This window comes from Xyrauchen texanus, chromosome 8 (genome assembly GCF_025860055.1).
Source record: "Xyrauchen texanus isolate HMW12.3.18 chromosome 8, RBS_HiC_50CHRs, whole genome shotgun sequence".
Taxonomy (NCBI): domain Eukaryota; kingdom Metazoa; phylum Chordata; class Actinopteri; order Cypriniformes; family Catostomidae; genus Xyrauchen; species Xyrauchen texanus.
In genome coordinates this window covers 36,042,934-36,057,545 of record NC_068283.1, presented here as the reverse complement: position 1 = coordinate 36,057,545, position 14,612 = coordinate 36,042,934, and the positions used below count along the sequence as shown (strand labels likewise).

The window sequence follows — 14,612 nt, the reverse complement described above, 5'->3', positions numbered from 1 at the left end:
GGTGGAAGAGTGGAGTAACATCTCACAGCAAGAACTGGCAAATCTGGTGCAGTCCATGAGGAGGAGATGCACTGCACTACTTAATGCAGCTGGTGGCCCCACCAGATACTGACTGTTAATTTTGATTTTGACCCCCCTTGTAATTTGATGATTATTCAGAGCTCATCTTATACTTAATTTGTTGTTTTTGGTGGTCACCATTATTGTGATTTTTATGTCAAATAATGATGTCCACATGAGGTACAAAGTAATATATTTCATTACTTATTTTCTGTATTTTTATTAGGCGTGAACATTATTCAGCAAGCCACACTTCAGCTCCCTGTGTTATGAATAAGTTATGCAAATTACTATGTACTGCTCATAGCTTTACTGTTTGCCAATTTTATGTAAGCTGCTGTTATTGTATTTGTTGTAACTTGCAGTTATTTGTCATTTTGTGATTATTCAGAGCTCATCATATACTTAATTTGTTGTCTTTGTTTGTCACCATTATTGTGATTTGTATGTCAAATAACTAGGTCCACATGAGGTACACATTTAATGCACACATATGGAAATTATTTCAAAATAAAATATATTTTTTGGCTTTACCTTACAGATTTATTTAAATATTTAGTTCACAGGGTCTGTGCAGGCATGTTGGAGCCCATAGCGGCCGCCAATGTCACCTGTAGGACAGACTGGTACTTGTGCAGCAACGAGCCAGCCCAAATACCCAGCAGCCCACCAGGAATATGGCCGGTGCTCCCGGAGGCTAGTCCGCCCCTGGGAACTGGGAACTGTACCTTTTAGCCACTCATTTAAATTGGAAATAGCTGCCCAGACTGCCCGGGAGCAGGGCCTGTGAAGGCCCCCGTAGCTGTTCAGGAATATGACTTGTAGAGGCTGCAGTGCCTGTGAGATGGCTGCTGTCACCTGGATTGAGCTGAGAATGACAGAACAACCCGTCACATCGTGGCCTACTGTACAGACCAGCTGAATGGCTCTGCAGTCCAAAGTCCACTGCAGCAGAGCTGAGTCCACAAGAACCAAACATATGTATGCATAGAGAGTACAGAGAGAGCCAGTGAAAAGATATTCTGAAGTCTCTGGATTTACATTTATTCTGATGTGCCTTTAAAGAATTCCATTATGACAGCTGTTGTTAAAGGAATAGTCCAACCAAAAATTGCAATTCTCTCATGATTTACTCACCCTCCTGGCATCCCAGATGTGTATGACTTTCTTTCATCTGCAGAACAGAAAATAAGCTTTTTAGAAGAATATATTAGCTCTGCAGGTCCTCACAATGCAAGTGAATGGTGACCAAAATTTTGAAGCTCAAAAATCCACATGAAGGGAGCACAATAGTAATCCACATGACTCCAGTGGTTAAATCTATATCTTCAGACACGATATGACAGGTTAGGGTGAGAAATATGTACAAAGAATGTGAATCAACAGAAACAGAAGAAGAATGGGAAAGTGAAACTAAAGTGGAGAATGACTGAGCAGGGAGGAGAATTTATAGTAAAAAAATAAATAAATAAAAGGACTTAAATATTGATCTGTATCTCACCCACAACTGTCATATCGCTTCTGGAGATATGGATCTAACCACCAGTCATCTGGAGTATTTTTATGTTGCCCTGTTGTAGATTTTGGAGCTTGAAAATGTTGGCACCCATTCACTTACATTGTATGGATCAAAAGAGAAGAGACATTCTTATAAAAATCTTTGCTTGTGTTCAGCAGATGAAAGAAAGTCATAAACATCTTAAATGGCATGAGGGTGAGTAAATTATGAGAATTTTTATTTTTGGGTGAACTATCCCAATATGGCGACCCAACACAGTACCAAAATGGTTAAAAGCCCTCAATAACAGAAATGTATTAAGATTACAATTAAAATAGGCCACCATATGCAAAATGATCAATTTCATAGTAAAACATTGGTCAAACAGAAAACTGTGCATTTAGCAAATGCATTAACAGCAGAAGTGTAGTCACCTGTGTAACACTTAGAATAAACAAACACAAAGGCTAAAGAATTCAGAGATGTTGTTTTAACACAATGTTGTGGGGCTAGTGTTACATACAAACATTTATTTATTTTTTTAACCATGGATTACAATTTAGTCCATTTCATTTTAAATGAGACTATACATTACTGTTTAATACATTCTAGGTCAGTCTGATACTCAGCTACATATTACATAAATATTGGTTAAGATCAGAATGGAATTTTGTATCAAGAGCTTCTTTTGTATTACATAACAGTGCATAAGTCAACCCCTAATTGAACAAATATCCTATTGCAAAACACCCTTCCAAAAACAGCAACAGTGAATTGGATGTTCTGCACAGTAAATCGGTTGTCCTTGAGTTCCTGTAGCCTAACTGGTAGAGCATGCATGGCACTAGCAATGCCAAGATCATTGGTTCAATTCGCTGGGAGCCACAGCTAAAATTCCTCGAATGCACTGCAAGTTGCTTTGGATAAAAACATCTGCCAAATGCATACATTTTATAAATAAATGAAATGTCATGTAGGCCACAATGCAAATTCTATAAGATGGTGTGTCTCCTTCCATTTGTGTCATGGGTTGCCCGATATATTCTCTAAACATGTAGTAGATGACGCATTATGCAGTATATTTCTGTTCTTAGACACTAAGACTTCAGTGAGTTGCAATAGCTTACTTGTTCAATGTTAGCTTTTGTTACAACAGGGTTACTTTGGTAGATGTTTTTAGAGGGGTTCTATCCAAAGAGACAAAGCATTTAACTCAAGAGAACAATGGTGATGTAATCTTTGCAACTGTCCAGTTCATGGGTCACCTTTGTATTTAAACTCTTTAAGGCATTATATTTACTACCTATGAAGTTTACATGTCTTTCGTTTGTATCTGAAAAATTAAGGATTTACATCCATTCCCTCTATTTATACAGTTTTTCAGTCAGACAGAAAGGAGCAAAAAGGGCCTAATCCAGGCTTAACTTGGCCCGCCCCCTTTTTTTAATCATCAGGGTAATCTGATGATGCCCCTGTCAGTGAGAGCTCCATATGGCACAAAACACTCACTGTGACCTGGATTTCATCACTTTCTTTCCCCACAAAAATCACCACATAAATCTGCTTATAATCCAGTGGTTTAACCCCGAACCTGTGGCACAGAAATGCAACCCCATTCTTTATACATGTTCTTATCAAATTAAAGCATTTGTTGGGCATGGAATAATTTTGATCTAGTTTTATTTGTATGCATAATTTGCTATATAATACATTGTTCACAATTAAGTTTTCAAAATACATAAATAAATAGTTTGTGCTCTCAGTAATTTTCTAGCAGGCTTCCCTATTTTATGCATTAGAGCTAATAATAAATGTACTGTATGTCATTAAATTGATTTGAAAGTTTAATCAAGGTGCTTGAGGAGCCATGCACACTAACTGATATGTAATCCTTTGACTGCAGCTCAGAGATTGCATGCCTATGGGGCTTTATATACACAACCCATGGGAAAATGAATTTAACAGCCTTTTTGACCAAGGACATAAAACATTTTTTAAATATATCTAAATATATTTTGTTTTATTGAACTACTGAACATAATTGTTGACATATTAAAGTAAATGACTATTTAAAAACATCACAAGATTGAAGCTGTAGTGGGAAAACATGTGTTATTACTAGAGGAGAGAGAACACTAATCAAATGAGAGAACTTTAGAATGCATTTACACACTTATATGCAAGGTGTATGCCTGCTGTATTTTTAACATACTTGGACCAATGGCTCCAATGTAAAGTTTTGGTCAACAAAATTTCTGGATATTGTCTGTGAAAAACAAAGCAGCATTATAATCACATTCCAAAAGCATTCAATAAGCTTTTTCCTGCAGGCATGAAATCAGCATGCATGAGTTAAAATGTAATATGTCTACAGCTGTCAAACTAGATAGTAATGCCACTCCCTATGTCCATATTATGCTGTCTGCATATAGGGAACCAACTCCCTATGGGGCACCAACTGGGGGTCACCAGAAATGCCCTTCCTCACACATTATACTTTATTCAAGGACACGATAGCAGTCGCAGAACACCGACAATCGCATCGCAGCTCACACCACATTATCAAAAAACACCCTCCCCCCACCTCCCCACCCCTGTCCAACGATCGCAGAACTCTGCGTAGGGCATCAATGTGGCCAGAGCCGGCCCTGAAACAAGACAGTGGTTTGTAGATGTTTCAATATTTTCAGTTTTACTCAATCCTCTCATGTTCATATTACTAAATAAATCCCATGTAACCAAGGGAACTTAAATGGACTGAGTTTATTCAACTAAAAAGTTTCTTGTCAGCTTTGCTTAATCCATTTGTGTTGGGACATTTATCATGCTAAAATAGCTTCTCTCATAGCATTCACAAACATACAACGGATGTCAAGATTTCAAATAAGACTTCAAAAGACTTGACCAGAATATGATGAACAAGTCGCATGGAATATTATGATGCTTTTGGGTCTATTATTTTCAAGTCCCTATTGACTGCCATTGTGTTGACAAGACGGACCGGAATAATCATTAAGAGTTGTCCATTTGTGCTTTGCATAAAAAAGAAAGTCATGTGTTTGGAATGACATGAGCTTGAGTTGACAGAATTTTCAGGACTAAAAAAAATAATAATGAATTGAGACAACAAACCGTATCTGAGCGCCCCCCCCCCCCATTGACCTGTTTCCTGTGACTTCCCCGTATGACCGCGCAGCCATGTTTGTGACCAATATTCCATATACCTTCAAAGTGCTGCATTCTGAGAAGCAATAAAAGTCTTCTTCAGGAGTTAAAAGCAGCTCTTACATTCATACAAATGGGATCATCGCAGACGTTTTGTAATATTGTGACCAAATCAGACCTGAAAACAACACAAAACAGTTGTAACTTCTGAATGAGAGTTTACAGTGATGTACTGGTTGGTATATCACCAGTGTCATCGGTCACACATCAGACTCACCAGCGTACGGAAATGAATCGTGGAATAGAATATATTTAAATGGCTATATTTGTGCTGTCTTCAGACCTGTGTGAACCTTTCTTGAGGCTTGCCATGGATCAAAAGCAATTTTTTATGTTTGTTCAGGATATCTTTTCATGGGTGTTTTTCCATTCTCCGCCATTGTTACCTCCCAATGTTGGCCACAAATATGGCGACTGTGAGTATTAAGTGATGTCACTGAAACCGGTCAATAATTTGTGTTCATGATAACAAGATAATATGATGCTGTTCTACCAGCTTCTGTCCATGGACAATTTGCAACCTTCCAACTCCATTACCTCATCAACCTAGTTTGAACTGGGTTCAAATGAACTGATGATACCAGACCAGTTCCTTCCATCTATAACTATAAAGTTCCATTCAACCTGTGTTTACTCTTTGTTGGGGAAGGGACGCCAAAGCAGGGCTGCTGGTTTTCATGAGAGAGAAGCATCTTGTAAAATCAGCTCATTGTTCTTGTGATTCCCCCTCACTCTCCCAGTATTTTCTCTTCTTTCGTTTTTTCTCTGCCATGATTAAAGCACCAAAGACGGTCACAATCACAGTAACAGTGATGACCAACACAGTAACGGTCTCAGCCACACACAACTGGCTGTCCACCCATGCCAAAGAGGCTCCGGCAAGCTGCCAGGGCTCCCGACAGGTTACATTGTGATAGTCGTCCACGTGGAGATGGCGTACACTGAGCAGCTTGCTGAAGACACGGTGCAGGTCGCAGTCACAGTTCCAGGGGTTCCCAGCCAACTGCAGGTGTGTAGCAGCTGTGTGCAAGCTCAAGAAGGTCTTAAAATTCAGGTGTTCCAGATGATTCCCTTCCAAGCCCAACAGAGACAGACTGTGCAGTGGTGCTAGTGCATTTACCGCAATCCGAGAAATGTTGTTGCTCCCCAAGAGCAGCACCTCTAGCCCAGGTAGCATGGTAAGAGATCCATGCCGCACTACAGACAGACGGTTTCCTTGCAGGTAAAGGTGGCGCAGGCGGGACAGGCCACGGAATGCGCCAGGTTCCAGGGAGTAGATACTATTGTGACTGAGGTCCAGCTTCTCAAGGTTCTCAAGATGTTCTAGGCCTGGGGACTTCAGCAGCACCAGCGCATTGTGGTCGAGTCGTAATTCACGGAGGGCAGACAGACTCTCTGAGAAATTAGGAGGTATCAGAGTGAGATTGTTACGGCTCATGTCCAGCTTCTCCAAAAAGGAGAGAGAGTAGAATGCCTGCAGGGGAAATTGACACAAATATCTGAGACCACATTGGATCTATAATCACATTTTACAAGTTTTAAGAACTTATGAGGTGAAATTACACTATTGCACTGCGCTGTTTCAAGGTCACTAATAAAATGTGAGCAAATTTGTGGCCATGTTAACTCCTCAGATAAAATTGCTTCCATTGAAGCATGCACAATATAATCTTTGGAAAATTCTCAAATCTCGACCTGGGATAACCTTGAGAGGGACTATAAACGGTTCAAGGAACGAGAATGAAAACCGAAAAGGAACAAGATTGATTTTTTTTGCAGATCGCAACCAGAAACCAAATCCTTGGCCAAATTTTGTTCCTATAATTTGTTTTATGAAGCCAAAAGCTTTGTCACATTAAATATTTGAAACTACAGCACTTCCTGTTGACTGAAACAAATCAGTGTAAAAAAAAAAAGAAGTTTGGCCAGCAAAAGGTGAGGTTTAGTTCAAATAGGAGAGAGAAATTTAGGCTATTAATTGATTTTAAGTTGCCAAATTTATATTTTAAATATTTATCATATTTTGGGGATATTTATTAGTGAGAATACATTTATTGAAAAGACGTTAGGCTACTTTATATAGGCTACTGTATACTTTGCTTGCTATGACCTCTATCCTGAATATTCCCCCAAATGGGATATTTTTTGTGCTTATTTTGGATGAGGCAAGTCCCTAATTGTAGCTTGTTTTTCCCAAATAAGTGCCTTGTTTATCTTGTGAGATCTGGAAACACTGCAACGGGTAAATCACAAACCCTTAGCACAAAGTACTGTCATTTTAAAATGAACGTTATAAACCATTATTTTATTTTGTTCTAACTGGTTACTGTTTGGTAAGAAGTCTGTAGAAAGCCAAAGCCGGAAGACAAAAATTACTGTTTCTGCTCAGAACAAACCAAAATGAAAAACATTTAGTTTTAGTCCCTGAATCTGGATCATTAAAGGGTAACTAAACCCTAAACCAACTTTTTTTTAGTTAATGATCTGTAAGCATGGGGCTTTATTAGTACTGGTCATTGATTCAAGTAATTTTTTTGACATTTGTGTATAAAGTGTTTTAATTCTACAATATATGGTGTAAAAACGTCTGAGTGCTGCCCTCTTCAGGTTGAACGGTGGCTACTGCAGTTGAATTTTCCTATTGGCTGTTGCGGTACTTCGTGACGTAAGCGGTGACAGCTGACGTAAGCAGGTTCCAGCTCACCACGCCAGATTCATGTACATGTCGTCTTGCGACCGTGTGAGGAATAATAATAACATAGAGTCTGACAGCAGCTGTCAATTAATCCGTCACTACGAGTCTCAGGTGCCCTGGATTCACACAGAAAATTTTAGAAGCAATTTTATCACACTAAAATCATGTTGACACACTTATTGTTTACATCTTGTGGCTATACTTTTGAAACAGTGAGTATTTTAACGTTTACAGTTTGGCCCCCATTGACTTCCATAGTAAGTGTATCACGGTATAACCCGGATTTTAGTTTATATATATATATATATATATATATATATATATATATATATATATATATATATATATACAGGTGAAACTCGAAAAATTAGAATATCGTGCAAAAGTTCATTAATTTCAGTAATTCAACTTAAAAGGTGAAACTAATATATTATATAGACTCATTACAAGCAAAGTAAAATATTTCAAGCCTTTATTTGATATAATTTTGATGATTATGGCTTACAGCTTATGAAAACCCCAAATTCAGAATCTCAGAAAATTAGAATATTGTGAAAAGGTTCAGTATTGTAGGCTCAAAGTTATTTCATTTCATTCATTCATTCACAGAACACAACAAATTCATGTTTACAGATTTAAAGAACCATTCTGTAAAAGAAAAGGACCTCCCAGAAGCCAAGTCCTGGCTTATAAATAGGGCCCTTAAAGACACATAATTAGTACTAATAACATCACAAAATAATCCACCCACCCAGTACCCATCCACAACAAACAACAACACCATTCACCACAAAATATCCACCCCCCAACCAGCATATATCACGCATCTCATCCAACCCTCAAACAAAATCCGATAGTAGGGTATTCGAGAAAGCCAGATACATTAATAAATATGAATGAAACCTTCAGCCTTGTGGGGTCTATCATGCATAATGTTGTAACAATTTGTGTTTAAGATACTTTTTAAATATATCGAGAGAAGGTAGTTCCTTTATAGAATTGTCAATCTCATTCCAGATCCCAGGACCCCTACATGTTATACTAAAGCTGGTACACTTCAGCTTATGCTTTTTCCCTCGTAATAAGGTTCTCCTTCTAGTGTTGTGGTCATGAATAGATGAGGTAACTGGAATGAGATGGCAAAGTTTTGGATGCAATTTATAAACTACATTATACATAATACAAGCATTTTGAAAACTGTTGCACTCAGCGAGCTTCAAAAGCTTATACCTATAAAAAAGCGGATCAGAGGGAGCATCATGCTTTGCCCATGATATTACACGTATAACTTTCTTCTGTAGGATCTGCAATTTTTCAAGATGGCTTGGATACGTGTTACACCATATAATATTACAATAATTTAGATGTGATTCAAAAAGGGACCGGTACAGTGTTAGAAGAGCAATAAAAGGAAGATCATATCTCAATTTATAGAACAGACCAACATATTTTGACAATTCTTTTGTTAAACTCTCGATATGTTGTTTAAAGTTTAAGAACTCATCTAAATAAATACCTAAAAATTTGATGTTCTCTACTCTTTCAATTACTTTGTTATGTATTTTAATTTGTATCCTTTCAATGTTTACCCGGCTTCTATTTGAACGAAATATAATAAATTTGGTTTTAGATACATTCACTGATAATTTGTTACATGTAAACCAACTATCTACTTTAACTAATTCCTCATTAACAAGCTTTTGTAAAATATCTGGATTTTTATGAGACAAAAAAGATTAGTGTCATCTGCAAAGATAACCTGATGAAAAAGATTTGTTGAACTTATAATGTCATTTACATACAAAATAAAAGAAGTGGACCTAATATGGAGCCCTGGGGGACACCACAAACGGTACCTGTGCATTCTGAATAACTATTGTTAATTTGCACAAATTGCTCCCTATCAAGCAGGTAACTTTTGAACCAGCAGAGTGCCTTCCCTCTGACACCATAGTGTTGCAATTTCCCAATTAGAATTTCTAAATCAATGGTGTCGAAGGCTTTTGATAGATCTAAGAATAGACCAATACCAATCTCACCATTATCTATAGTGTCGTTGATTTTTTCAATGAGATCCAGCATTGCCAAACAGGTAGAGCTCTTTTTCCTAAATCCGTATTGAGATGGGATGAGTATATTCATTTTATCCAGATAACCACTAAGTCTGTTGTACACAACCCTCTCAAATACCTTGGAAAACGTTGGTAAAATAGATATAGGTCGATAATTTTGTAAGTTATTTTTTCCACCAGATTTATAAATTGGTATAACTTTTGCAATTTTTGTCATTTTTGGTACTACTCCATGAGATAGAGAGAGGTTTATACAATAGACAAGTGGCTCTAGAATTTCATCTGCAATAGATTTAACAATCTTGCTACAAATATCATCCACACCAGCAGTATAAGAGCTTTCCATATTCATAATAATTTTCCGAACTTCCATTTTGTCGGTAGGTGTTAGAAAAAAAGAATTCAGATAATTTCCTTTTAAATATTGTTGGTACGAAGCTCCCCCTGGAGGATTTATAGATTTCGAAAGAGTCACACCTATAGAAGTAAAATAGTTGTTAAAACTTTTAGCGAGATCGTCATCATTAAGGTAGTGGTTATCATTATATTTGACATTGATTTCTGGAAGGACAGTTGCTTTTTGATTCCGGCTAAGCACAGTATTTAGTACTCTCCAGCAACGCTTTTGATCACCATGAGAAGCCTTAATTAAATCAGTGTAGTAATTCCGCTTCCTTATTCAGTATTAACTTTGTAAGTTTATTTCTGAATATAAAATATTTTTCTTTATTTTCATTTGTTGGATTTTTAATATAGCATTTGTAGAGCTTATTTTTTCTTTTAATTGATTTTAGGATTCCCTTTGTAAGCCAAGTATTTTCATTGCTTCTATCTCCTTTAACAAATTTTTCCGGTATTGTGATATTTATACTGTTGGTTAATTCATTGATAAAAGCACTATAGGCTTCTTCCGGAGTATTCCAGCTAAATACAGAATCCCATGTTTTATGCCTAAGATTGCTCAGCAATTTATCTAAGTATTGTCCTGATAATACTTTTATGCTTTTTTTAAAAGGTAATGTATTCTTTTGTTGTTTCCTGGTCTTAGTATCCATGTCTATGAAAAGTACAATTGGAAAATGATCTGTGATGTCTGATATAATTACACCTGAGTCAAAATAGACATTTATATTTGTAATAATATTATCAATAGTAGACTTAGTTGTTTCTGTTACTCTCGTATATGAGCTTATAGTTGGAAAAAAATTAGAAGAATACAAACAGTTTAAGAAATCATTTTTCAGCACCATCATCTTTAGCTAAATTGATGTTAAAGTCAGCCAAGAATAAAACAATGTTTATTCATGTAATTGATGCTACTTAGTATTTCATCCAGTTTGGTCAAGAAACAATTTAAGTCAGAGTCAGGAGGTCGGTAGATTATTCCAACAATTAAACTTTTCATATTTCCATTATGTATTTCAATAAATAAGGAATCTGATAGCCCATCATCCAAAAGTAGGTCATCCCGAACAGTTACACTCTGCTGTATGTTGGCATATAAGCACACACCCCCACCCGGTCTCCTTGATCTATTTTTATTATACAGCACATAGCCGTCCATGTTAAGTGTGTTCAGATAAGACCGCTCATTTATCCAGGTTTCACTACATCCGATAATATTAAACTTATGATCTATACTAGCTAGGAGAGATAGTAAGTCATTATGATGCTTTATTAGGCTTCTGGTGTTAAGATGTAATAAAGAAAAAGGAAGTTTATCAAACTCTACTAAGTTTTCAGGCAAGACACATTTACATCTGAGTTTTTCAAAGCAATGGTGGTCAAGTACTTCCTGATTCCTAAAGGCAATCAATTCATCAAACCCCATGAAATGTCTGTATTAAAAAATGGTTGAGATCCCATAGTGAAACTTTTTGAACATTTTAAACCCCATTTAAAACCTAAAAAATCCATCTCTCGATCGGAAATAAGTTTACCCTTTATCACCAAATACAAAAAAAAAAAAAAAAAAAGAAAAGAAAAGAAAAGAAAAGAAAAACCCAGCTATAACTTTTGCTGGATCAGAGCCAACAAGTCAGTGCAAGGATATACATTTACTCACATAATTTATGGTCAACTAGTCGTTACACAACCCAGGATTATAGACGCAGTTTTTTGGCATCAGACAGCTTGTTTAAGACGTGCCTCTGATCTGATTTGGTCAATAAATACAAGCGTCCGTCCTGGGTCCAGTTGGCTGCAAGTTTATCCTTATACTTTTTCCGCAGATCGTCCAGTAGTTTGGCCCGCTTCGCAGTTAAGCTCTCCATGATGTACATCTTAGGTGTTGATCCCTTTAGTCGTTTTTTCACCCTGTAAACAATGTCTCTAGTATTGTAATTAGAAAACTTGACTATGATCCCTCTTGGTCTTTCCCTCCCAATTCTGGATCCCAAGCGGTGACACCTGTCGATGTCTCCAGGCTTCAGATCAATAAAGTGTCACACTCTAATCAGCTAAACACCTGCAAAGGGTTCCTGAGCCTTTAAATGGTCTCTCAGTCTGGTTCAGTTGAATTCACAATCATGGGGAAGACTGCTGACCTGACAGTTGTGCAGAAAACCATCATTGACACCCTCCACAAGGAGGGAAAGCCTCAAAAGGTAATTGCAAAAGAAGTTGGATGTTCTTAAAGTGCTGTATCAAAGCACATTAATAGAAAGTTAAGTGGAAGGGAAAAGTGTGGAAGAAAAAGGTGCACAAGCAGCAGGGATGACCGTAGCCTGGAGAGGATTGTCAGGAAAAGGCCATTCAAATGTGTGGGGGAGCTTCACAAGGAGTGGACTGAGGCTGGAGTTACTGCATCAAGAGCCACCACACACAGACGGGTCCTGGACATGGGCTTCAAATGTCAAACGTCTTACCTGGGCTAAAGAAAAAAAGAACTGGTCTGTTGCTCAGTGGTCCAAAGTCCTCTTTTCTGATGAGAGCAAATTTTGCATCTCATTTGGAAACCAAGGTCCCAGAGTCTGGAGGAAGAATGGAGAGGCACACAATCCAAGATGCTTGAAGTCCAGTGTGAAGTTTCCACAGTCTGTGTTGGTTTGGGGAGCCATGTCATCGGCTGGTGTTGGTCCACTGTGCTTTATTAAGTCCAGAGTCAACGCAGCCGCCTACCGGGACATTTTAGAGCACTTCATGCTTCCTTCAGCAGACAAGCTTTATGGAGATGCTGACTTCATTTTCCAGCAGGACTTGGCACCCGCCCACACTGCCAAAAGTACCAAAACCTGGTTCAATGACCATGGTATTACTGTGCTTGATTGGCCAGCAAACTCACCTGACCTGAACCCCATAGAGAATCTATGGGGCATTGCCAAGAGAAAGATGAGAGGCATGAGACCAAACAATGCAGATGAGCTGAAGGCCGCTATTGAAGCATCTTGGTCTTCCATAACACCTCAGCAGTGCCACAGGCTGATAGCATCCATGCCACGCCGCATTGAGGCAGTAATTAATGCAAAAGGGGCCCAAACCAAGTACTGAGTACATATGCATGATTATACTTTTCAGAGGGCCGACATTTCTGTATTTAAAATCCTTTTTTTTTTTATTGATTTCATGTAATATTCTAATTTTCTGAGATTCTGAATTTGGGGTTTTCATAAGCTGTAAGTCATAATCATCAAACTTATATCAAATAAAGGCTTGAAATATCTTACTTTGCTTGTAATGAGTCTATATAATATATTAGTTTCACCTTTTAAGTTTAATTACTGAAATTAATGAACTTTTGCATTAATTTCAGTAATTCAGTTAGGCTCAGATTGAGCTTAACTTGTATTGAACCAATATTCCTTTATGTTGGCAACTCTGCAGTATATTGAGATCAAGACTTGACAATGCAACTCCCAAATGACAGAATTTTGGACCACAGACTGTGTGGATTGAATGAGTGCGCTTACGTGTGTTTGTAGATGCTGGATGCTACAGTCCGACAGCACGAGAATGCGAAGAGACCAAAGGCCAGCGAAAGCTCGACTCCGGATCTCCGTAAACTTGTTTCCTCCCAGGTCCAGAAGCCAGGTGCCATGAGGAAGTCCATGAGGCACATCCTCAAAACCCCTGGCATGGCAATCCACCAAGTCTGAGTGCTCATAGCACTGGCAGATGTGACTACACAGCCTTGAACTCCTCGATGGAGACAGAAAGAGTAGAAGCAACGCGATGGACAGCAACATGATCTGGCGATCTGCAAAGCGTAACATTGATGCCCAGGTATCTGCGTCAAATGAACGGATCGTCAGTTTTCTACGGGAGAGATCTCGGTGATCATAAACGCATTGACGTTACCATAAAAAAATAAAACAATAATATGGTGATACGCTCAGTAGATATTTTAGGAAATGCACTGCAAATGGAAAAAAAGTAAAAATCAAATGACCGGCTAGAGCTTGTACAGATGACTAGAATATTCGCAGTCTAATGTGCAATTGAAATGCCATCAGTCCGGAGCATTTAATCGCCTTAAAGCCATATGTGACTCCTTTCTCTCTATTTTCGAAAGACTCAACACGCAGCAACACAATTACAAGAGGAGAACTTACTGTTTTTGGAAAGGAAAATTACACCACTGCAACAGTAGTACTGCTAGTATTACCATTAAGACGTTTAGGAGTAATCGTTTAGTTCTTTATATCCCGTAAATATACGTAAAACGCAGTTTTGTCAAAACAGCAACTTTCTCTATACGCGGTTCAGTCACTAAAACGATGCGCCAGCGCGCTCAGGAACGCATGCGCATTATATCCGCTCTGTCACATCTGGGCATAATCCGCGGCTTTGTAAACAACCGCTGTCCTAGCATAACCTTACCCTGTATTATCAGTTTCCCTCTCTCTGTCTCTCTCTATCAAGTTTATATTCAATTTCACATTGTCCACTGCAATAGTTCAATAACACGCAACAATCTCCATCAAAATAATTGTTTTTAAATTAGTCGTCGATACCAACTTTCCCAAAGCACCTTTAATACATTTCTTACATAACACATAATTATGTCGTATATTCCTGGAACAGATTCTGGGTTTATCTGCTAGCCTGTATACAGTATAGCCTA

At 37.9% G+C, this 14,612-nt stretch overlaps 1 protein-coding gene across 1 annotated transcript; it reads right to left on the bottom strand.

The window, feature by feature from the left end:
- Positions 1 to 4,158: 4,158 nt before the first annotated feature.
- si:ch211-237i5.4 (slit homolog 3 protein) lies at positions 4,159 to 14,244 on the bottom strand. Its single transcript, XM_052131239.1, has 2 exons — positions 13,459 to 14,244; positions 4,159 to 6,257 (listed from the first exon to the last, which is right to left on the bottom strand). Exons 1-2 carry the CDS (start codon positions 13,759 to 13,761, stop codon positions 5,490 to 5,492), a joined length of 1,071 nt encoding a protein of 356 aa, XP_051987199.1. The 5' UTR covers positions 13,762 to 14,244; the 3' UTR covers positions 4,159 to 5,489.
- Positions 14,245 to 14,612: the final 368 nt, after the last annotated feature.